This window comes from Terrapene carolina, unplaced genomic scaffold (genome assembly GCF_002925995.2).
Source record: "Terrapene carolina triunguis isolate 2854851 unplaced genomic scaffold, T_m_triunguis-2.0 Scaffold58, whole genome shotgun sequence".
NCBI lineage: Eukaryota > Metazoa > Chordata > Testudines > Emydidae > Terrapene > Terrapene triunguis.
Genome location: NW_020664409.1, coordinates 78688787 through 78712721, shown reverse-complemented (window position 1 = coordinate 78712721; position 23935 = coordinate 78688787). Strand labels below are relative to the sequence as shown.

General features: G+C 40.4%; 1 protein-coding gene across 1 annotated transcript in view; it reads right to left on the bottom strand.

Moving 5' to 3' along the window:
• The window catches only part of GRHL2 (grainyhead like transcription factor 2), a 112547-nt gene that overhangs the window by 62487 nt on the left and 26125 nt on the right, over positions 1–23935 (bottom strand). The window contains exons 3-8 of the mRNA XM_026659869.1: positions 19069–19258; positions 16750–16817; positions 14693–15083; positions 11274–11329; positions 7668–7824; positions 4795–4906 (exon numbers count right to left, since the gene is read on the bottom strand). Coding sequence (XP_026515654.1) covers positions 4795–4906; positions 7668–7824; positions 11274–11329; positions 14693–15083; positions 16750–16817; positions 19069–19258 — 974 coding nt within the window. The remainder of the gene's footprint in view (positions 1–4794; positions 4907–7667; positions 7825–11273; positions 11330–14692; positions 15084–16749; positions 16818–19068; positions 19259–23935) is intronic.

The window sequence follows — 23935 nt, the reverse complement described above, 5'->3', positions numbered from 1 at the left end:
CAAAGAATGATGTTTGGCTTAGTGGGCAGACTGGCTGTGTTCAGATTAACTAGTGGCCTTTTCACTGGGTACGTCTACACTACGAGATTAATTCGAATTTAGATAATTCGAATTTGGGAAACAGATTGTATAAATTCGATTGTGCGCGGCCACACTAAGCACATTAATTCGGTTTTTAACCACATTAATTCGGTGGTGTGCGGCCACACTACCCCATTAATTTTAACCACATTAATTCGGTGGTATGCGGCCACACTACCCCTAATTCGAATTAACAAAATCGATTTTGGTGCTACTCCGCTCGTCGGGGTGGAGTACAGAAATCGATTTTAAGTGCCCTTTAATTCGAAGTAACTGGCTCCGTTGTGTGGACGGGTTAAGGATTAATTCGGATTAACGCAGCTAAATCCGAATTAAAGTCGTAGTGTAGACCAGGCCACACAGAGTAGGTCAACGTAAACTGCTTTACGTGGACCTAATTCTGGGGTGTAGACCTGGCCCCAGTAGAGGCTGGCAACGTCGGAAAGTGGACAGGCAAACCTGATGTTCTCTGTCTGGGCTGAGAGCCTAGGGACTGCTCCCAGTACAGTACAGGTGATCTTTGATTACCCCTTTGTTTTTAACAGTGCTATTTTCTCCACTATCTCCAAGTGCTGCTTTTCTCATTTCTCCCCCTCCCTCCCTGCACTCAATTGTTTGGTTCCCTCAGGCAGTCAAAACAAGGTAAACTCTGCCTGCTTTCGTCTAGCAAACTCCTTAGGCTGGAATCTGCTGCAGATTACCAGGTATGTAAACTGCACATGGGGGGAAGGTGGAAGCTCTGCCAGTGATGAGATCTTCCCAAGCACATGGGGAGGGCAGTTGCAGGCTCTCAGAGAATCTTGTAAATGCCTGTGGTGGGATAAGTAATAAAGGTGCTTATCAAGATAACTCATCAGGGTTCAAACAGCTTTACTCCCAGTTTTTGGTGAGACAAACAGTTAAAAGCAGAAAACAAAGGGTGATGGGGTGTGCTGCGTGCTCATTGGCCGTCACTCATGCAGACTCTGAGCTCCTGAGCAGACACCAAGAATGGATAGTTGCACATGTATATTGTTTTGCAGCACTGCTTTCTAATAGCAGGAATGTTTTATAGTAATGGACATCTTCGTAGCAGATCAATTTAGATTTAGGAATGGAGTTTCTGTACGTTTCACTTTTTCACATTTTCTAGGGCATCATATATGAAGTGCTGAATGGACATGGCGTTGTAGCAGGGCCGGTGGAAGGATGTTTCGCGCCCTAGGCGAAACTTCCACCTTGCGCCCTCCCCGCCCCCCAAGCTCCCGCCCTGAGGCGCTCCCCCCTCCCGTGGCAGCTCCCCCCCTCCGCCCTGAGGTGCCCCCCCCACGGCAGCTCCCCCTCTCCGCCCTGAGGCGCCCCCCCTGCGGCAGCTCCCCACCCCCACCCTGAGGCACCACCCCTCTCCCCAGCTCACCCCTGCCCCGCCTCCTCCCCGAGCACGCCGTCGCTGCTTCACTTCTCCCGCCTCCCAGGCTTGCGGCGCCTAAGCGCCTAAACAGTGCCCCTGCTCTGCCTCCTCCTCGAGCATGCCCCCCCCCCTTGCTGCAGGCAGCCCTCCCTGCACTCCACTGCCCCAGCTCCCTCCGCCTAAATGCCGGCGGTGACCGGGGCAGCCGAAGATCCGGCCGCTGCGGTCGCTGCCAAAGAAAATGGCGCCCCCCAAATCCTAGCGCCCTAGGCGACCACCTAGGTCACCTAAATGGTTGCACCGGCCCTGCGTTGTAGCATCTTGGGCCCTAATCCTACAACAGACAGAGTGCAAATGGACTGCTGTGTCTGCACAGAGACTCATTATTTGATTTTGATGGGGCCCTGTGTGAATGTATGAGTCCACCAGTTCACTATCTTTAAAGAAGCAGGCTTTGGAAAGAGCCTATAACAGTGTTGAGTAAAAGATCATGCCTTGGTCAATGAATCTTCTTTTTTTTTAAAATAAAGAACCTTGCCTTGGACAGTATCAGTAGAGGCTTATTAGAAACATGGAATTTTTTCACATTAGTCATACTATGGTTGCTTGCCTTAACCTGCTGCTGAACGAAAACATCTGAGAAATACAGAGAGGAGGCACAATTAGGGGGTAAGTCCAACCTTGTAAGAATACCACTCAAGAAAACAAGGCCAGCAAATAAACTGGAATATTGATTCATTTCCTTGAAACCAAACAGTGAATGTCTCAAAGACAGCATTCAGCTGTACTATTATTAGAAGCCTTATTTTCCCAGGACCAAACATGACACGAAGCTGGGAGGTATTGCCAATACAGAGAGGGACCGGGATATCCTACAGGAAGATCTGGATGACCTTGTAAACTGGAGTTATAATAATAGGATGAAATTTAATAGTGAAAAGTGCAAGGTCATGCATTTAGGGATTAATAACAAGAATTTTTGTTATAAACTGGGGACGCATCACTTGGAAGTAACAGAGGAGGAGAAGGACCTCGGAGTATTGGTTGATCACAGGATGACTATGAGCCGCCAATGTGATATGGCCATGAAAAAAACTAATGCGGTCTTGGGATGCATCAGGCGAGGTATTTCCAGTAGAAATAAGGAGGTATTAGTACTGTTATACAAGGCACTGGTGAGACCTCATCTGGAATATTGTGTGCAGTTCTGGTCTCCCATGTTTAAGAAGGATGAATTCAAACTGGAACGGGTACAGAGAAGGGCTACTAGGATGATCCGAGGAATGGAAAACCTGTCTTATGAAAGGAGACTCAAAGAGCTCGGCTTGTTTAGCCTAACCAAAAGGCGGCTGAGGGGAGATATGATTGCTTTCTATAAATATATCAGAGGGATAAATACCAGGGAGGGAGAGGAATTATTTAAGCTCAGTACCAATGTGGACACAAGAACAAATGGATATAAACTGGCCATCAGGAAGTTTACACTTGAAATTAGACGAAGGTTTCTAACCATCAGAGGAGTGAAGTTCTGGAACAGCCTTGCAAGGGGAGCAGTGGAGACAAAAGACATATCTGGCTTCAAGACTAAGCTTGATAAGTTTATGGAAGGGATGGTATGAAGGGATAGCCTAATTTTGGCAATTAATTGATCTTTGACTATTAGCGGTAAATATGCCCAAAGGCCTGCGATGGGATGTTAGATGGGGTGGGATCTGAGTTAGTACAGAGAATTCTTTCCTGGGTGTCTGGTTGGTGAGTCTTGCCCATGTGCTCAGGGTTTAGCTGATCACCATATTAGGGGTCGAGAAGGAATTTTCCTCCAGGGCAGGTTGGCAGAGGCCCTGGGGGGTTTTCGCCTTCCTCTGCAGCGTGGGGCACGGGTCACTTGCTGGAGGATTCTCTGCACCTTGAAGTCTTTAAACCACAAGTTGAGGACTTCAATAGCTCAGACATAGGTCAGGGGGTTGTTACAGGAGTGGGTGGGTGAGATTCCATGGCCTGCGTTGTGCAGGAGGTCAGACTAGAAGATCATAATGGTCCCTTCTGACCTTAAAGTCTATGAGTCTATGATTCCATGAGTTTGGACACTATTCGATGATTACTGACAATTTCTGGAATTTCTTCTGACTAAAACAACACCCCTGCCCACCAATCACTATTATTTAATACATTGGACATTCAGCTGTTGACTGCAGTGTAGATATTATAAAAATAATTGATAAAGCTACTTATTTTCAAAATTAATGTCAAGAAATAAATAGGAAAAAGCTTTTAAGAAGCAATCTTTACAGGCTAATTATGAGTCCTCGTGTTCTAATTAAAGATGAAAGATTAACAGAACAGGCATACACAGATGCTCTGATTCAGCAAAGCACCTAAGCATGTGCTCAAGTCCCAGTGACTTCAATAGGACTTAAGCACATGCTTAACTTTAAGCATATGAGTAACCTCATCCTTTTTCAACAAAGCACTTAAGCATATACTTAAGCTTAGGCATTTGTCTACATGGGAAAATTTCACCAGTGACATCATTATAATTATACTGGTATAGTGAAACCACTGTCGTTATACTGGTGGAACTCCTCAAGGGGGCATTCCTATTCCAGAATAAGTGTGGCTTTTTTTTTTTTTGGTGGCTTAGTTTAAACAGCTTACAAGAAAACGTAAATTAAATCAGTAAAAGACATTCTTATACTGGAATAAGACTGTCCACACAGGAGGTTATACCCATATAACTAGAGTGGTTTAAATTTAACCTTATCTTATACTAGTATAACTTTCCCCATAGACAAGCCCTAAAAGAGAGCTATCTAGAAACAGAGGGACAGCTTAGACATTCAAATCAAAAAAGTGCTTGGGACATTCCACAAGTTTAGGCTTGCAAAGTTCCCAAACTATCATCCTTTCTGTCTAAAAGAGTTTTCCCCATGTAGAGGAGTTGGAGTGCATGAGGCATAGGTTTCCCATCAATGGAGAAGTTGTGGGCATGATATTCTCTGAGTCCCACATGACAGCACAGATCTTTCACTGGTTCTCTTCCCCTCAGACCAATCCTCAATGGGGCTCAGCAATTGCTAACAGTTGTACCACAAAGCTTTTACCTGTAATCACTAGGTAGTCCATGTGTTAAAAAGTTCCACCACCTATGGTAATTTTGTACAGTATTTGCAATGCTGTTCACATATAAATTGCATCTACCTTTTACGGAGTTGATTTTTCCCTCTTTGAATGTTCTATTCCCTCACATAATAACAAACTGTGCTTCTCCACATTTCAATATGGAGTATGGAGGAGAATATAAATTCATAGAACTACTCACTTACCGATGTCAAGGACCCTCTGTTTAGCTGTGTGTTGCCGAGAATGCCAGTATTTCCAATACTTCAGCTGTTCCTCTCGGTTTTTATCTTCACTGAATACAACCATGACCACACTCTACAGAAAAGGGGAGTGGAGACTACATTACTGGCAGTACCTCACGTTTAATTAATTCTGAGATGCCTAAGTACTAGAAACTTCCACCTGCCTCCATTGCAACTAGAAAATCTATCCTTGAAGGGAATACCATTCAGTGTTTTGTATTCTTGCCCTACATGTGTGATGCATTTAATATTTGAGTGCAATAGACAGGTAATTTAAAAATAAAACAGGGACAATGATGATGCTTTTTCTGGAGTTTGAATAAAATGTGACTGAGTATTTACATGTAAGAGGGCTGTGTTTCATAGTGCTAAAAGAGGTGATCTCAAAAGCAAAAGCATCCCAGATTCTAATTCTGACTGAGATACTTGGAATAAATCATTTGGACTCGTTGGGCCTTTAGAAGATTATATAAAAGTAGAAATGATATGTTCTGTATGATAGGAGCTCTTCTGGGTAAAAGAAACATACACAAAAAGTTCCTATAATGCTGCAATCAACTAAGGGGGGCTGGCAGGATTGGGGACAGCACTGCAGGAAAATCAGAAGTGCAGCAGGAAATATCATTGTGAATGTTCTTGTTTGATTTAAAAAAAAATATAGCCACAAATTGATTTAACACAGCGGAAAATACACTCTGAGAAAAACATAGTATTTTAGTGCCTGCAACAGTCAACAATTCAGACAAATTACAGCCTGTGATGTTTAATGTTTGAGCTACTTTCAAACAGGTGTTTTCATATGTGATGAGCAGCAATCATTTAAAAAAAAAGTGTTCTTTGTCTGCATTTGTGGATATACCACTTTATATCTCTCTTAGTCCAGTGGTCCCCAAACTTTTCAGAGTAGCACCCCCTCTTACCCCTGTCCATGCCCCCCGCCAGGAGCCAGGGCTGAGAGCGGAGCCATGGCTCCCGGGGGTTGGGGGGAGAGGTGAGGGCATGAACAGAGGCAAGGGGTGTGTGGCTGGGGCGCAGCTGGGGGTGGGTCTGGCTGGGGTCGAGGCAGGAGCTGCGGCCAGGGGCCGGGGCTGGGCCGGAGTAGAGCTGGGGGTGGATTGGGGCTGGGTAGCTCTCCCTCTCTGGCCCCAAATGTTCCTCCACACACACCCCAGGGTGGGGCATGCCCCACAGTTTGGGGACCATTGCCTTAGTCCCCAGCACCCATCCTATGGTCAGAAGTCTTGCATATATTTTTATTTTTACCACAATGCTATATGGGTTTTTTACTGAGCCTCGTTTGAGTTTTCATTTCAAGTTCTGGATTCATTTTGCTCTAATTATGTGATACCAAAAACCAAACCAAAACAAATTGTAACTTCACTCTACATCTTAACACTGGAGTCATAAAAGCTCAGGAAAAAATTGCCTATTTGAGCACATTTAAAAAATTTCTCTTTGCAGTCACAAACGCTGCATGGTAACCTGAAATTATGGAAAACAAAAAATAGCCCCTTCAATGTGTTCTTTTTGTTCTCAGATGAAAAAGCTTTTCCCAATCTCCACACAAATTCCCCATAAATAACCTCCCACCTTGAATCACCAAACTGTTTTAAAAAATTGCTGCCTCTATATGTAAAGTCTCCCAAAACTATGTGTGAGATAAAAAGCACAATTGATGGTGTTCCCTTGGACCTGATCCAGTGCAATGACATCGCTGAATAGCCTCTCACTAATTGCAATTGACTTTGCATCAGGCATTTGTTCTGGGATTATATTCACATTTTCGCCCTTCTAGCAGGGTTTGAGGGTTGTCCCCAAACTGTCTCAGAAGGGGTTATGTCATAAATCTGGTAACCCCTTTAAGAAATCTAATCATCTAAGAGCCTCAATAAACAGATTTATTTCATCTTGCTTTAATCCCCCACTGTGTCTCTGACACACAGCAAGAAAAACATGTTGAGAATGAGATTGGACTACAGTGGCCACAGCGTTCTCAACCTAGTAGTATTTCATCTGCTTCATTCATTCATTCACATACTCACTGCACTTTGAGCTTCAGGGGACAGTGCCATTCTCAGGGCAGCAGCTTTGAGGCTCCTTTTTTATTTCAAGTATAACGGGTGATCACCAGTTAATCTGAAACACTATCGGATGAGCCCAGTGTGTTCACCACAGTTTGATTGTCACAGCTCTGCTTCAGAAGCTGAGAACTGCGATGAAGCCGTAAGTCTGATTTCCAAGGTGGGAATCTCCATAAAGGTTGTGTTCTTCTTGAATATAAAACAGCTCACATGCATACACCACGCTTGTTTTGATTTTTAAAACAGATCATTAGTAAATTAATGGCCCAATCCTGCAAGCTGCTAATGCCCTCAACTTCCCATGGCTTGAGTGGGAGATGGGAGAGCTCACTCAGCATCTCACAGGTTTGGGCCATGAGGACTCAAGCAGGTGCTTAACATTGGATGTGAGTGCAACTTAAGCATGTGCTTAAAGTTAAGTAGAGGAATAAGTGCTTTGCTGAATCAGGCCCATGAATGGTTCCACTGAAGTTAATGGGAGTACTCATGCTTAAAGTTAAACACATGCTTAAGTGTCTTGCTGAATCATGGCCTTAGACAGATATATATGCAACTGGGCAGCTCATGAGATGGGACTGAAAAAGGACTAAAAAATATACAGCAAGTATCCATAGCTGATAACTTTTCCCCATATTTCTGTTGGTGTTGTAGCCAAGTGTTTCTGCTGTTCCCACAAGAAAAATAAAACAAACCATGAGCAACCCCCTGAAGATATCGGCAGAGTTCTGTTCTGTCTAGCAAAGGCTGCCATACCCTGACTTTGCTGATGGGATGTCGGAAACACTTGTTGTCACCCGTCTCGCTCAGAGTAATGGCATAAAACTGTCCTTTGTTCAAATAGGTCATCGGTCCTTCCCCTTGCTTTTGACGCAGAGATTTGGTAGCTTCTAGAGTATACTGAAAAGTGCTGCTGTGTGAGAGAGAGAGAAAGAGAGATCAAACAATCTCTATGACTTTTCCTTTTCTTTTTTCCCTTATTTATTTATACATTTCATATGCATACAGACGGTATTGGCATAAAACTAATAGGAAACTAAATAGCAATAATGATGGGAAAAGGTCAAAATACGTAAAAATAGAGACAGGTGATTCAATAACTAAAATTATCTTCCTTTAAATCCATCAAATCTGGAATTCATTAAGAATGGACTAGCTAGATTGTAAGCCTCTTTGGGCAGGGACTGTCTCTTTAGTTTCTCTGTACATAACTATGGGACTCTATATACACCCCAATGATAAGGGTGCTGACTGACAGGTGGGAATAGATCTTGGTTCACTGCTAGTAAGGGGAGCTAAGCTGCCTCCATGAACATCTGAACCTGCAGCTGGCACAGGAAGAAGAGTCCAATGAGAGCAACACAGAAGCTGCTGAGACGGTGTGCAGGAGGAACAGGACTCCTGACTACTGTACGAGGAAATGGGAAAGGGGAACGGCAGAGTGGGGTTAATTTTTTTAAATTAGAATCTAATTTTTACAGGTATCTTTAGAAATAAACCTGACAGTGCAGAATACCTAGATTTCACTGGTAGTGCAATTGATGAATAATACAATTAGAAAAAACAAAAGACAAGATATTAGTGATGTTATCGTATGGGAATTAGGATTTTGGAAGGGAAGATGTTCCATAAGAGAAACTGCACCTTTATCTGTGGTGCACACTATGAAAAAGTTTGAGAATCTCTGTCCTATAGACTCTTTCCCTAAACACACTCTTCACAGAACATTGTCTATTGGCATCCTACCACGCTGCATTACGATAATTTAGTATATTCATCCCCATCACACTATAGTAAAACTTGCTGAATAAACATTTCCCTTCAAAATACTTTTACAGACACCATAATGGAAAGAGTCACTTATAGGATATTACCACAAGTTGAAGAAAATAATACCTTCTCAAAGGTCTGAATTAACAAAGCATTTAAGCACTGCTGAATCAGGGCCAAAAGCAAGAACATGCTAAATCAAAAGGTTAAGGTGTCCTTGAATTTCCAGTTTAAACCAAATGTACTCTGATGTCATACCATTGCCTATGGCAATATGAAAAGGAAATAAGGCAAAGACCAAAACAATATTTTTCTTATTTTTAGCCACCAAATAAAAAATAACAACTAAAATTCAGTAATAACAAGAATTTGTTTTCAAATCCCACCCAAAGAGATGGAGAAAAACCCCTCCATTGCATCTTTCCTCCATCTGATGCAAGAGCGTTCAGAAACTGTTTAGTTTCAATATAGTTTAGTAGTAATTTTTATAATTTGAAATGAAGGCTAAATTTTAAAGGTGTTCCTAATTACGTTACTCTACTCTAAAATCGATTCTGTTTTAATGTTAAAAAGAAAAAAGTTTGGGGTTTCTGTGCTAAATTTTGCATTGTTTTGAAAAGACTACTGGATGTACTGTATACATTTTGTTTATGCTAGAAGGGTATTTTAAACACAGAAGGCCAGATTCTCATTGACATTAAGGCTCCTTAACATCAGTCAGTGTATAAAGGAATCTAAAATGGAGTTTAGTGTGAATCAAAATCAGACCCAGAAAGTGCCACAGTACAACTGACTAATAGTCCATGTGCCTTAGTTTGTTCTCCTGTGTATGACAGTTTCCTACTCTGAATGTTTCAGAAGGTGTTAAAAAAAACCCAAATATCAGACATACTGCACCTGGCCAATTGTGTAATACCTGTACTATACCGTAGTGGAAATTTCTTCCAGATTCCAACTGGCAATCAGTTTATGCTCTAAAGCATGAGCATTGCTACCACTTGTCATTTTTACCCTAGCAAATGTAACTGCAATTATTATTCAGAAAACTTTCTACACCTGTTTTGAATCTCATCAACTGTCTGATCTAAAAGCCCTTTGAAATCAATGGGAATCTTTCAATCTACTTCAGTGGGTCTTGGACCAAGCCCTAAATTATGTTGATGTTATTTATCTGAAGCATTCATTTCTGTACATACAGGGTACGGAACACTTAGCAGAATGCTATATAATTCACAGGGGGGAGGCATTTCCTTTCTGAATTTTAAATTATCATCTGAAGTTGCCCTATGCTAAAGTTTTTCACCTTCACAGAAATGCTGACAATGCATCCTGGATTAGGTTTCAAAAATAACCAACACAGGAAATGGAAACTTTGCTGCATTGATGCTGCAGATATACTCCTGCCTAAGGTCTCAGTCCTGATCCCATTGAGGATAATGTGGATTTTGCCATTGACTTTATCAGGAAAGGGATTGGGCCTTAAGAAAGCTACACCATGGAAAAAAAGCCCCAGGCATGAGGCCCCAATCCAGGAAAAATCTTAAGCATATGTCTAACTTTAAGCACATGAATAGTCTCACTGATATAAATTGAACTATTCACACGCTTAAAGTTAAGTACATGCTTAAGTGTTTTCCTGGATCAGAGCTAATATGAGTCAATGACTAATCTAGCTCTTGCCCATTTATATGCATGCATTTTGCTGTGTTTAGTAGCTAACAGTGATGACCGGTTATGTCTCCAAAACTTTAGTTTTATTGTGCAGTACTTAGCTGGGTGGTGACAGACACCCAACAGATTAAATAATACAAAATACACAGAAACATACCACAATATATTGTGACAAAGATCTCCACCAAAACCAATTGTTACAAAACAAAATGGGAATTTCATAAAATTTGGGAAACTGACTTAACAACCTCAGACATGTGTGTCCTGGAAGGCAGTGAAGATTTTCCAGGAGCAGGTTGGCAATTTGTGCTCTGTACTTGGGGTGCCGAGAGCCTGGTTCTCCTCTCACACCAGTTTTACATTTGTACAGTGCCATTGACTTAAGCAAAGTTATTTTTGATTTAAGCTGGTGCAAGTAGGAAGAGAATCAGGCCCTGACACTCAGGGCAGGTCTACACTACGGGGTTATGTCGACCTAAGTTATGCAACTCCTGCTACGTGAGTCGACGTAGCTTAGGTCAACTTATTGCAGTGTCTACACTGCGCTGGGTCGACGGGAAAAACTCCCCTGTTGACTTACCTTATGCTTCTTGTTCCAATGGAATACCGGAGTCAACGGGAGAGCGATCAGCAGTTGATTTTGCAGGTCTTCACTAGACCCACTAAATCGACCCCCGGTAGATTGATCGCCGCAGCGTTGATTCACGGTAAGTGTAGACGTGCCGTCAGTGAAGACACACACACACTAGTCAGATTTTAAAGCCAACGTGCAGAGCAATGGAGGGAAGCAGCAGTAGCTGCGCTCCCAGGCTTGGGGAGTACAGTACACCCCTAGTGGTGGCAAAGTGGGGTTCTCCATACTATATTTTAAGATGAGGCCAATCAGCTCCATTTATTCCCCATTGTCTTTCAGTAACCTACCTTGCTGTTTGTTCGTAAATGTATTCCTCAGCCCCTACTGACGCACTGCGGTACTTCTGAAAGTTATAAAAAACAAACAAACAAACAAAAAACCAGATGATGAATTATTGGATACAAAGAAAATTAAAATTACGGACAAGATCATATTAAAACTTTTCTAGTTAGGGAACCCTTATAATAAACTATCAGGTAGTTAAGACTCAAAATACCTATTAGCCTGAGTAGTCCCTATGTGGTTTCACTTCTAGAGTTGACACAGAGAAATTATTTGCACTGAGTGTTTGGATTTTGTCAGTCTAACTAGCTCATTATAACCATATCAGGAAAGTGGCAGGTATTTTTGTGTTCTGCTTGCCCTTACATTATCACATGTTTAAAAGAAACCTGTAATAACACGCATCACTCACAATTGCAAGCATGTCCTAAGCTGCAAATTAAATGAAAGCTTTTACGGTGTCTATGTTTCTAAAGAGGGTTTATGTGAATCTATTTCTAATTGTTCTCCACAACCCACGCACTGAGGCTCATAAAAATTCATATTATTGTATCATCTCATTTGGATGGGAATGGGGACACAGGCTAAGGAAGTATTCTGCATGTAATACAGGATCATGTTAGAATAATAGATTCATTTGACAAAATGAAAACAGAGTTATAAAAAGGTATAGATGAAAAATGTGAAATATATTGCATCAAGAGGCTGAATTATGAAAATGATGTCCACTGCATAGATTGAATAAAGAACTATACACTACATTATAGAGCAGAGGAAAATTATATTCTGTGAAATCCTTGCTTTTTCTTCTTTTTAGTTTACCTTTTGTGGCCATAATACACTGTTTCTAATGGATCATTAGGTAATATCTCATGGATTATTAATTATTACTATTACTATTTTGTCACCACTCAAGGTTAATTACATATTGATGTGCCATGATAAAAATCCTCTGTAATAAAAAGACTTGAAACCTGTTTAAGAGATGCCAGTTTATTACAGAGTGTTTTTACCATGGCACAGCAGTGGTTGTAGATTTGCAGTTGACTGGTCTTATTTTTATATCATTTTATGTGATATTTTCATGTATGGCTTGGTGTAGTGATGCCAAGAATGTCTCCGGAGGATAAGCAACTTTAAAATATTAATCCTTGTTTTTGTTAGATCAATACAACTAGTTTATATTAATTAGTATGTAATTAAACTATTTTATTAAATTAATCTGAGACACAATTTAAAATCTGATCAGTTATTTAAATCCATATTAAAATCAGGCAACAATCAGATAGAAGAAATTACCACTTTTATAATATTATGAAAAAATCATGATCATAGTACTGTAATTTACATGGAATGTTATACATAATTCTCTTGCATTCTGCCTTGGCTGATTAAAAGAATATACATCAAGATGACTTTTCTAAAAGGTATCTGCACTTGCACTTTTATAACAAATGTATGTGTATAGGGCAATGAAATATGGGGAGGCAATCTTGTTGGTGGAAAAATTACTTTTTGCAAACTTACACTTCACACTTGAGACAATCGGGCTAAAGCCCTGCAAACTCATTCACACACATAGCTCTTACTCACATGAATATTCACATTGATTTAAAAGAGATTGATCACATGAATAAGAGAGCTGGACTGGGCCCATCCTGCACACATTTTCAAAAACAAGAGTCATAACTCAGATGAGTAATCTTATTGAATGCACAGAGAATATTTACATGTGTGAAGTTGCTTATGTGCAGGAAGGTTGGTAGGCTTGAGCCATGTTTGTAAGTTACAGTAGACAGTGCGTAATACCTAATTTTAAATTGGTAATATAAATGACAACATATATTTTAAAAAAAATGTGATAAAATATTACTGATGTCACTGAGGTATTAGCAAATATATGTATTTGCTCTTTTTTTCCAGTTTGTTAATTTTGTCCATTTGACAGCACTTTGTAGGATGGATTCACTGTTCTGTGAGAGTTCAGTTGCATCTCCAACAGCATTTACTGGCATGATAGGATCAGTGCCATGAACTACCCTGGGGAAAGCCTATGTGCACACTACTCCCCAGCTCCTACAATAGGGTATTTACCAGTCTCCTAGCATAAGGGTTGAAGCCATATAATTATAATTAATTCATAATAGTGCTTGTGCTCCCAGTTTAGTTTAAACTGATTTTTAAAGGCACAATAGATTTCCTCATTATGTCACCACAGAGAGAATTCAGGTTGTATAGGTGCATTTCCATACCTTAACATATTTGTATTTCTTTTAAGTTTAAGTTTAATTCTGCATTTCCTGGGTTTGAATACTTGTTTTGGAGATAATTACATCCCTGTAATCTTTTTTTCCTAAATGAGTCATACATACTCTCAACCTTAACTCCATCTTAATGTAGTTTTTGACTGGGAGCTTCCTTGTTTTTTTTTAATTATTAATAATTTCATACATTAACAGGAATCAGGAAACCAAAAGAGAATGTTACTATGTGATTTGAAGATATGTAGTATCAACCTTAAATTATTTTTTAAATTTTAACCTCTAGGGTCAGGCACTCTAGAGCAGCACAAAGCAACCAGAGAATACTGGCCAGTTACACTGAATTTACAGTTGCTTTGCATTGCATAGCAGCCAGAGCACACAGCAGTTCTTCCCTCCCTCCTGTCCTCAACATTCCTCTGTACAAACACCCACCCACATATCCCACCTTCCCCCTACCTTTTGACCTCTACATTCCCTTGCACCCTCCTAATGCCACCCATTTCCCCCTCTTGCTATTTTTGATGAGCAAATCTGGTGCAATAGATAGCTTTTGAAATGAACTATTTAGGATTAATGGTAATTTTTTTGCCATTACTTTTCACAACTAAAAAATTTATCCCTCAACAGAGATTGGTGCATAAACTCTTCCCCTTAAGAGATGCTCATGAACAATTATCCACTTTCAAAATGGCTGCCATCTCCTATTGTTCTGAATAGAACTGAAGCTACAGCCTGCTTGCCCTCTTTCAAAATAAGCCATCCCTACCCCCTTTATTCTCAATGGGACTGAGGCCACAAGATGCCCTCTATTAAAATACCCATCACCTCTCATTGTTTCCAATAGGTAAGAAGCCAAACTATCCTCTAGGACGATGGTGTTCTCTTATGCTGTCAGAAGGCAAAGAAAAGCACTGTGAGGAGCAGCTGAATTTACTAAAGATGGTCACGGACATTCACCTGCTCCTCTGTTGTGGAGAGAGCTAAAATATGCTGCTTGTGTTATTTATTAATTATTATTTATTATTATTATTGTAGTAGTAACTATGAACACCAGTCAAGGACCAAGCCCCCACTGTGCTCGGTGCTGTACAACACAGAGTCACACTGTATGATTCTTTTTAATGAGTTCCAAGATACTAGTTCATAAATGAAAAACTTACTTCTGTTCCCCCATCTTTGAAAGTGTCACTGTAAGTACTATCAGGAGTACTACGCTGGTCATCTTTGAGATAGTTTGTATGGGGGGCAATGTTGGGCACTTCATACTGAGTCTGTTCAAAGATAACCCCCCGGTGCTCCTCATTTTCACCCCTAACATAATGCACTTGCGGGGCCATAAAAACTGGTGTGAACTCTTCTGCCTTTACCACAGTAACTCCAGTCACTGAGATTGGCGTTGGGCTCCCAGATACATTTGTGCTGTACTCCCTTTTGGAAGACTCCAGATGTTCTTGGTTTAAGGAGAGATTAACTGGTACTGTCTTCAGGACTTGAACTCTGTTCTCTCCTCCACTCAAATTACTCTGAGCTTCATTAGTACCAAGACAATTTCTGTGAAACAAACAAAAACCTGTGAATTGTCCTAATAGAAACTGGCATCAAATTTCCTCATTTAGGGAGTAAGCTGATTGCTACAGAAGTCAGGAAGAAAATACACCCTCAGTGCAAAACTTTCTTCATGTATTGAGGACCAGGAGAGGTTATCTTCCTCTGAAACATCAGGTATTGGCCACTGCAGGAATTAGAATGCAGGACCAGTGATCGAATGGTCTGATCTAATATGACAAATCCTATGTGACCTATATTTCATTCTCCTTAGACTACTACTTGGATACATAGTTAATAGATCAATACAAAAGCCTATTGGCCAAAATAAACATCAAGGGTTTTACATGAAATAATATATATAACTGACAGTAGAACAATTTTCGTGTGGTATGGAGAGAGTGAATTGTCAATAATGAGATTAATATTTTGCTATCTGCCCTTTCAGACAGCCACGGGGTGGTGACCATGTTTACTGATATAATTCCTGAAGATGTACTTCCAGGAATCCCATAACAGAGCAGGACAGTAATTGTTGCGGGTACACTGTAGCTTTCCGCAGCACCACCCTATCTCTAACTGAAGGTGCCCTTGAAAACCCACGTCATGCGCAGTCGTCACACACATGAAATGGTTAATTCATAAAGCTTTCAGCTTTCAACAGCTGCTAAGTGTTTTGTTCTCATTTTCAATAACTAATGAGAGTTGCGCTGATGAGAAAATGGCTCCCATCTTGGTTTTCCGTTGGATGGATGTTTTGCACTGATGAGAAAATGGCTGCCATCTTGGCTTTCCGTTGGATGGATGTTTTGCCAATCCTGCTGTGGAATTTCTCTGGAGCCAGATGGAAGTGGAACTCTCTCTCCAGATGCTGACTGGAGAAGTTTCAGGTTATGTCTTCATTGTAAAAAGGTAGCTTTTTGTGCACCAAGATAGCTGGTTTTATGTAAATCATAGTGGAGACAAGGCACTGTTAGTTTTTACCTCAATGTAACTAGCTGAGCCAAACCCCACTTTGGGGCAAGTTACCTGTGCCTTCTCTCCACTAGGATTTTACATTGAGATAGCTAACGCAATGTACAAACATATCTATTTTTTGCAGTGAAGACATAGCCTCACTCTCTCCTGCTCATGAGTCTCAATAAAGTCAGTTGTTTTTTTCTTAACCTACCACACAGGACCCTTTAGCAACTTTGACTCCAGACACAGCAAAAGCTATGATCTGACAGGTGTGAGGGGAAGAAAATGTTTTATAGAAGGTAGTTTTAATGAAGAAGGTGTTATGTAAAGTTATTTGCTCCCTGACAGAGATGAGATTAGGCTAAGTATAACTATCTAAATCAGTTTACTGAAGCCAAACTACTTAGCTTTTGTTACCAAAAAAAAAAAAAAAAGCAGTATTTCTAATGTCAATATTTTTTTCTGGTTTACTTTTTCAAATAACATGACAACTTCACTGGGATTCTTTATTACTTTGCAAATCACATTTTTAAAAAATCCCATTTAATTTTTTTAATATGTAGAGATATGTAATGGTTGCTTCCCACATTAGATTTTGTTCTTTTATCTTGTAGAAGGAAGTCAGAAGCCATAACAGTTCTTTTGATTCACATCTGATCAAAGTTTCTTTTAGCTGCAGTGTATTAATATATTATTTTAAATGATACTATACCTTTTATCTTGGTCTTCTTGACTGTCACTCACTTTGTTAACAGACAACAGCCTTTTATCTCTGGGAACCTGAGAAAAGCATCAGGCATTGGTCAGGCAAGTATAACACTTTGTATTTGCAACTTCAGGTTAATATAGTCAGGTTCTGATTCTCTTCCTACTTGCAGAAGTCACCTACTACAGAACATGCCCGACAAGGAAAATAACAGAACACCACTGGCCATCATGTACAGCCTCCAGCTAAAACCTCTCCAGCACATCATCAGTGATCTACAACCTATCCTGGAAAACTCACTCTCACAGACCTTGGGAGGCAGGCCAGTCCTTGCTTACAGATGCCCTCCCCCGCCCCAACCTGAAGCAAATACACACCAGCAACTACATACCACACCACAGAAACACTAACCCAGGACCAATCCCTATAACAAACCCCGTTGCCCACTCTGTCCCCATATCTACTCTAGCGACACCATCATAGGACCCAACCACATCAGCCACACCATCAGAGGCTCATTCACCTGCACATCTACTAATGTGATATATGCCATCATGTGCCAGCAATGCCCCTCTGCCATGTAATTGGCCAAACTGGACAGTCTCTAAGTAAAAGAATAAATGGACACAAATCAGACATTGGGAATGGTAACATACACAAGCCAGTAGGAGAACACTTCAATCTCCCTGGACATTCAATATAAAAACTTCAAAAACAGACTTCAAAGAGAAACTGCAGAGCTACAATTCATTTGCAAACTTAACACCATTAATTTGGGCTTGAATAGGGACTGGGAGTGGCTGGCTCCCTACAAAAGCAATTTTCCCTTTCTTTGTACTGACACCTCCACACCAATTATTGGGAGTGGACCACATCCACCCTGACTGAATTGGCCTTGTCAACACTGGTTCTCCACTTGTAAGATAACTCCCTTCTCTTCATGTGCCACTGTATCTGTAATTTTCACTCCATGCATCTGAAGAAGTGTTTTTTTACGCACGAAAGCTTATGCCCAAATAAATCTGTTAGTCTTTAAGGTGCCACTGGACTCCTCGTTGTTTTTGTGGATACAGACTAACACAGCTACCCCTCTGATCAATTTAGATAATTTTTTTTATACCTGCAAGAGATTTTAAATTGTTGAGGTGAATATTGTTTGATTCGTTAAAAACCAAACATGAAAAAGAAACCACATTGAAACACAGCTTGAATGTGAAAATGCACATTCATTGTAAAAGTAATGTAAAAAAATGTCATCCAACACATCAGAGACATTGGGACCAAGACAATTTAAGTGAAACAACAAGAACTTCAGATTACACAAACGGGAATCAGCATTGAGTTTCATGCTTTAGAGCGGGGGACCATTGCTGCAGGGGTTAAAATGGTATTTCTCACACAGGTACTGCATGGCAAAGTTGGTAAGAAGCATTCCATGGTTTTGCTTTGACTTCAGTCGTAGCCAGTAATCAGGGCCAGAGTCTTAGCAGCAGCCATACTTAGACATTATCAGAGATACGAGAACAAAGATGATTTCATGGTTAAGCTACTGGGCTGGGACTCAGTTTTCAAATCATGACTTTGTCACAGGCTTCCTATGTGAGTTTGATTAAATCCCTTAATCTTTCTGTGCCTCAGTTCCCTATCTGTAAACAGGGTAATACTACTTCCTTTCTTCTACCCTTTGTCTCTCTCATAGTCTATTTAGATTGTAAGCTCCTTGGGGCAGGGACTGATTCTTATTCTGTGTCTGTACAGCACCTAGCACAATGGGGTCTGAGCCCAGAGGGGCCTCTAGGCACTACTTTAATACAAATAAATAACAACAACAATAACAAATGGAACTGCCATTAAGAGAGAAAGCCTAGTTAAAGAGTGGGCAAAAATAAAAAGTTTCAATTTAAGCAAAATGAGTCCTGATACCATAGAAAAACCTCCAGATGAGCAAGGTCTCTGCTTTTTAAAGAATACTCCAGGCTTATAAACCAAAAGAAAACTTAATTATAGAAACTTAAAGAAAACGTAATTAATTCTATCAGAGGCTTTTAGAAATGAAGAAAAGCAAGAATACTGTGCTGAACAAAATAGTGGGTCCTGGGTTCTTTTAAGGTTTGTGATTGTAGCTTTAATCCCCAGTGGTAGCTACATCAAAAGGCCTTTTAAGTTGTCTTCTTGAAATGGAGAGGGAGTTTAACGCTAGTGTCCAGTGGGAAGAAACTTATTTGGAAATTGTTCTGCAGCATAATTTTCTCTCTTGATATGCCTTAAAAACAGACCCCTGCTAAATTTATCAGGGCTGGAAGATATATCAATCAAGTTACCTACTTTATAGTAATCATACAATAGGCCGAGAGCAGCAGCACTGTCCTCATCTCCATTTATGCTCATCATAGCCTTGGTAGCTGCTGTTAGGGGATTTTCCAGGTACGATTTCCAGGCTTCATCTTCACTTGTGTAGGCTCGTCTGGTATTGAATGGTGTCTCATTTGGTACTAAGGCCACAAGCCGTTTGTTACTGTAAAAACACAAGGCACACAATGGTAATTCACCAGAGATTTTTCCTTTCAGATCCACAAGCCACCTTACAATTTTCTATTGCATAATCTTTTCAAGAGAGGCTGAGCAAAAAATAAGACAAAATGGAGTAAAATTGATCTAACAGTGTCAAGCAAAGACTTCGGTACTAAACTTGCTGTTAAAACATGCATCAATACTAGATAGAGATCCTCAAACCTTAACTATATGTATCTATGCATCCAGAAGACCAAACTGGTGTGCATCTGCACCCCAATGATTTGTGTGCATTGTTTTCCTCACACTGTACTATGTATATTGGTGTATCTGTTAAAATAATTTTCAAATTGTTGTAAAACAATAGGTATTATTTTTCCATGTAAGAAACATGCCTGTTTTATAGCAGAACTATTTTTCTCCCTTCTTGCTTATTTGGAAGGTAATTTGACAGTGATTTCAGATTGCCTTTCAATAATTGGGGCATCTGTGGTCCAATGGGGTGGAAGTCAGGAGACCTGGATTCTATTCCCACCTCTGCCACTGACCTACTGTGGGCAAATCATTTAACCTCTCTGAGTCTCAGGCATTGTATATGCAGGGAACTTCTGCCTCCAGTATAGCTGTAAACCCTTGGCATAGACAGGCAAAACCACTATAAACTATGATTTGCACAAGTGTAGTTTGCCCTTGCTTGAAACTGGGATACACTGAACCTGTGTGAATCGTGGCATTATAGTGGGTTTGCACACATACATCATGGGTTTGTATTGGTACAACTACACTGATGGCTGACTACCAATAGCTGAAATCTCCATTGCAGACAAAGCCTCATTTACTGGAAATGGAAATAACAATGACCACCTTTATAATGTGCTTTGTGATCCAACAGATAAACAGCTATATAAATGCAAAGTATTATTACTACACAAAAAATCAGAAGTAACCCAGCACTGGGAGGGAAGTGTTTTATCTGGATTGAAAGGCAGATAATCCCATTGTTCATTGGAAGCACTGAGTCAGTTTGATTGTTCAAACTATGCACCTGATGAAATCTTTTTTATACATTTCCTCTTCAAAAAATTTATCAGTTCTCCGAGGAAGAATCAAATTGGGTAAAAATGACTTAGAATTGAATGTGCTTTCTTCATTTGCCAGCCTATTTACTTGACTAGCCTTTCTTGTGAAGTTTTTTTTTTAATTCCTTACAATCGTTTACATTTATGTAAAAACTGCTCATTTTTTTTTAGATTTGTTGGTTCTCCTCTAATTATTGTTGGCCTAATCCTACAGTTCTTAAGCAGGCAAAACTTTAATTGAAGTTAGTGGGACTTCTGTTAAAACAAACACTGTGCAATCTAGTCCTATATTTGAATTGAGAAATAGGAGACAATAAAGGTCAAACTGAATTCACAATCCAAATAAGTGCTTCCCTTACCTTTACTCCCCTGGGATATGCCCTGACCCACAATTTTCCAGTTACAGTGAATCCTACTGTAAATTTACTGATAAGCACAAACTTCACATTGAAAGCTACTGATGGTTGAATGGGCTTTGTAAAGTGAATTTTCTTGTTGAATAATGAAGGGATTTTTGGGGGTAGAGATTATCATCTCTCCAGAACACAGCACTGTTTGCATGTTACTTTGTTTAACGAGAAACAAAATAATCAGCCAGTACATGGATCAAAATTTTATGAGCTGCAGGAGAGAGCATTTCATAACTTCATTACACAAATAACCAGAATAATGATCTCCGATTATTTTTTTCCTTCTGGTTAAATATCTTGTCTTTAAGATACTCCTTTCCTTTTTGCAGTGTCTTTCCACCATCATCTGGCCTTTTGCACTATTTTAGGGCTTCCCCCTCTCATTTCCATATCTATAATTGGGTACCTACAGCTACAGTGAGGGAAACTAAAGCATTTATTTATAATAGAAGAGACAGGTGTAAGAAACTGCAAGGCCTGCTTTCCTTGTCAGCTTTGTATTGTTAGTGACGCTCAACTCAGGTTTGCAATAACCTCTTTCTTTGTGCTTAAGAGGTGATTGAAACCTTGTTCCCGCCCTGGAAGAGCCACTTCTCTCCAGCTAAGAGGTAATTATTCCCTGCGGATTCTTCTTTCCTGAACAAAGCTCTCCTTTAACTAAACACATGATGGTTTTATGACATGGACAACTGCCCATTGTGAGCAGCACCAATACCACATACAGTCTCCTCTGTAGTGATCTTAGCTCATAATCAAAAACAACAAACATTCACTCTTCTGTCCCTTGGAGCTCTTGCATTTGACAATCATAACTGACTTCATAGTGTGAGTGCTATAGGCTTATCACAAGAATCACCTGTTTAAAATTGTAACAGGCTTGTCTGGAGAAATGTTAGACACCCAAACCAGAAGGAATCAGCCTCTAAGCACTCAGTCCTTGATAGGTTCAATCTTCAAGGGGTAAGAAAGGAGAGTTCCATCAGTGATACATCTATCATTTTGGAGGGCACTCAGACACTAAGGTGATGAGTGTAATTGAATTGCCTGTCAATAATTAAATAGCCTGGGAGGTAAAAAATCATGGCAGCAGAGATCAGGAGATTAGGTTTTAGGGTCTTCCTTCAGATTCAACTAAACACATTTTCTCTAGATTCTATGCTTTCATATTTAAAAATAAAATGACTGTCTACTCTGAAACCTGTCTCCTCTGGTTATAGAGATGGCCTGCAGCATGTAAACAAAAGCACTGTCGTTTTATGGAGCTTGAAAACAAACTGAAACAATAACACTAACAGAAATAAAAACTTCTTCTCTACCCTGAGCCCTGCAGTCAGCTCACAGGGGGGTTAATGCTGAGACCTAATTATCACCAGTTAAGCATTGTGAAATCATTTCAACCAATTGATTGTTATCAGAAGAGCTAGTCATGGGCAGAATGCAGTATTAGCCCTAGTCTACAATATAGAGCAGGGGTAGGCAACCTATGGCACATGTGCCAAAGGCGGGACGCGAGCTGATTTTCAGTGGCACTCACACTGCCCGGGTCCTGGCCACTGGTCGGGGGGCTCTGCATTTTAATTTAATTTTAAATGAAGCTTCTTAAACATTTTAAAAACCTTATTTACTTTACATACAACAATAGTTTAGTTCTATATTATAGACTTATAGAAAGAGACCTTCTAAAAATGTTTAAATATATTATTGGCATGCAAAACCTTAAATTAGAGTGAATAAATGAAGACTCGGCACAGCACTTCTGAAAGGTTGCCGACCCCTGCTATAGAGTTAGGTCGACATAAGGTTACATCGACCTAACTCTGTAAGTGTCTACACTACAGGGTTGCTGCTGCTGATGTAAGTCCCCCACTACACCGACCTAATAACTCCACCTCCATGAGAGGCATAGTGCTTAGGTCAATGTAGTTAGGGCAACAAAGTGTCTGTGTAGACACTGCATTGCTTACATTGCCTGTCAGCACTGCGTGGAACTCACCAATTTTTTGATGGGGAGGAAGGATGGGAGTGAGGTGGAAGGAAGGGATACAAGCTTGTGAAGAACAGCAACACTATCACATTACTCATGGGTCAGGTTTAGTACAACAAAATGTTTACACACTGTAGCAAATTGGTCTCCATGATAGTATAAGCCTAGTCTGAGGCCTTGTCTACACAGGAAAGTTGCACAACTACAACCAAAGTTATGAATTTGAACCAATATACTTAAACTGGTGAAAACCCCTATTTGAAAACTCTTATTGTAAAGGTCAGTTTAGTTTAAGTAAACTTGGAAGAGGTTTAAATTAAACTGAACTAGCACCTTCCCCTAAAGAACTCATTTTGAGATAGTAAGTATGGTTGCCAACCCTCCAGGATTGTCCTGGAGTCTCCATGAATTAAAGATTAATATTTAATTAAAGATTATGTCATGTGATGAAACCTCCAGGGACACGTCCAACCAAAATTGGCAATCCTAGTATGAGGCATATGGAGTGGCACAAGGCATTATTAATAGCAATAGCATCCCCTTTTCATCCATGTGTCTGCCTCTCTCCTGCTTCCATATTTGATTTCCTGTAAGCTACTCCCCAGAGCATGGCCACCTGCATTGGGCCCACATGGAGTTCACAAATACCATGAGATTCAGCATGTCCATAGAAACGTCATGTCACAATAACATAATTTCCCTGTTAAGCACCAAAAGCTAGGCATAGGTTGAAGAGATTGGAGCAAATGTGGAGGGTTCACTCTAGCCTGTCCCATCATTGGGTTGTCCAAGCCACACTTTGCCCTCTGACTCTCCAAGGAATGCACATATCCAACATGCTTCAGATAAAGTTCCCTCATTCCTGGGATCTGGTTTCTGAAACATTACAAGAACTAAACAGTTCATCTGGCCCTCCCAGGTACAAACCATTCCTTCCCTAATAGACAGGATTTCACAATCTCCTCTATCCCTCTAGGCTAAGTTCTTTCTGCACGTGGGTCACGCAAGGCATTTTTGCAGGCTCCTTCCCCAATTCCTGGCACCACTTGGCTCTCCTCAAGCCCATTTGACACGATGCAGTTTATGACTTGTCTGCAGTACATTTTCCTTCCAGTTGGCAGAGCTGTGAATATGCTTTTCTGGTCTTCTTTGAGGGGTAGCAGAACTTTGGTCTGAGGTGGTTGGGTATGTTGGTAAAGAAGAAAAGG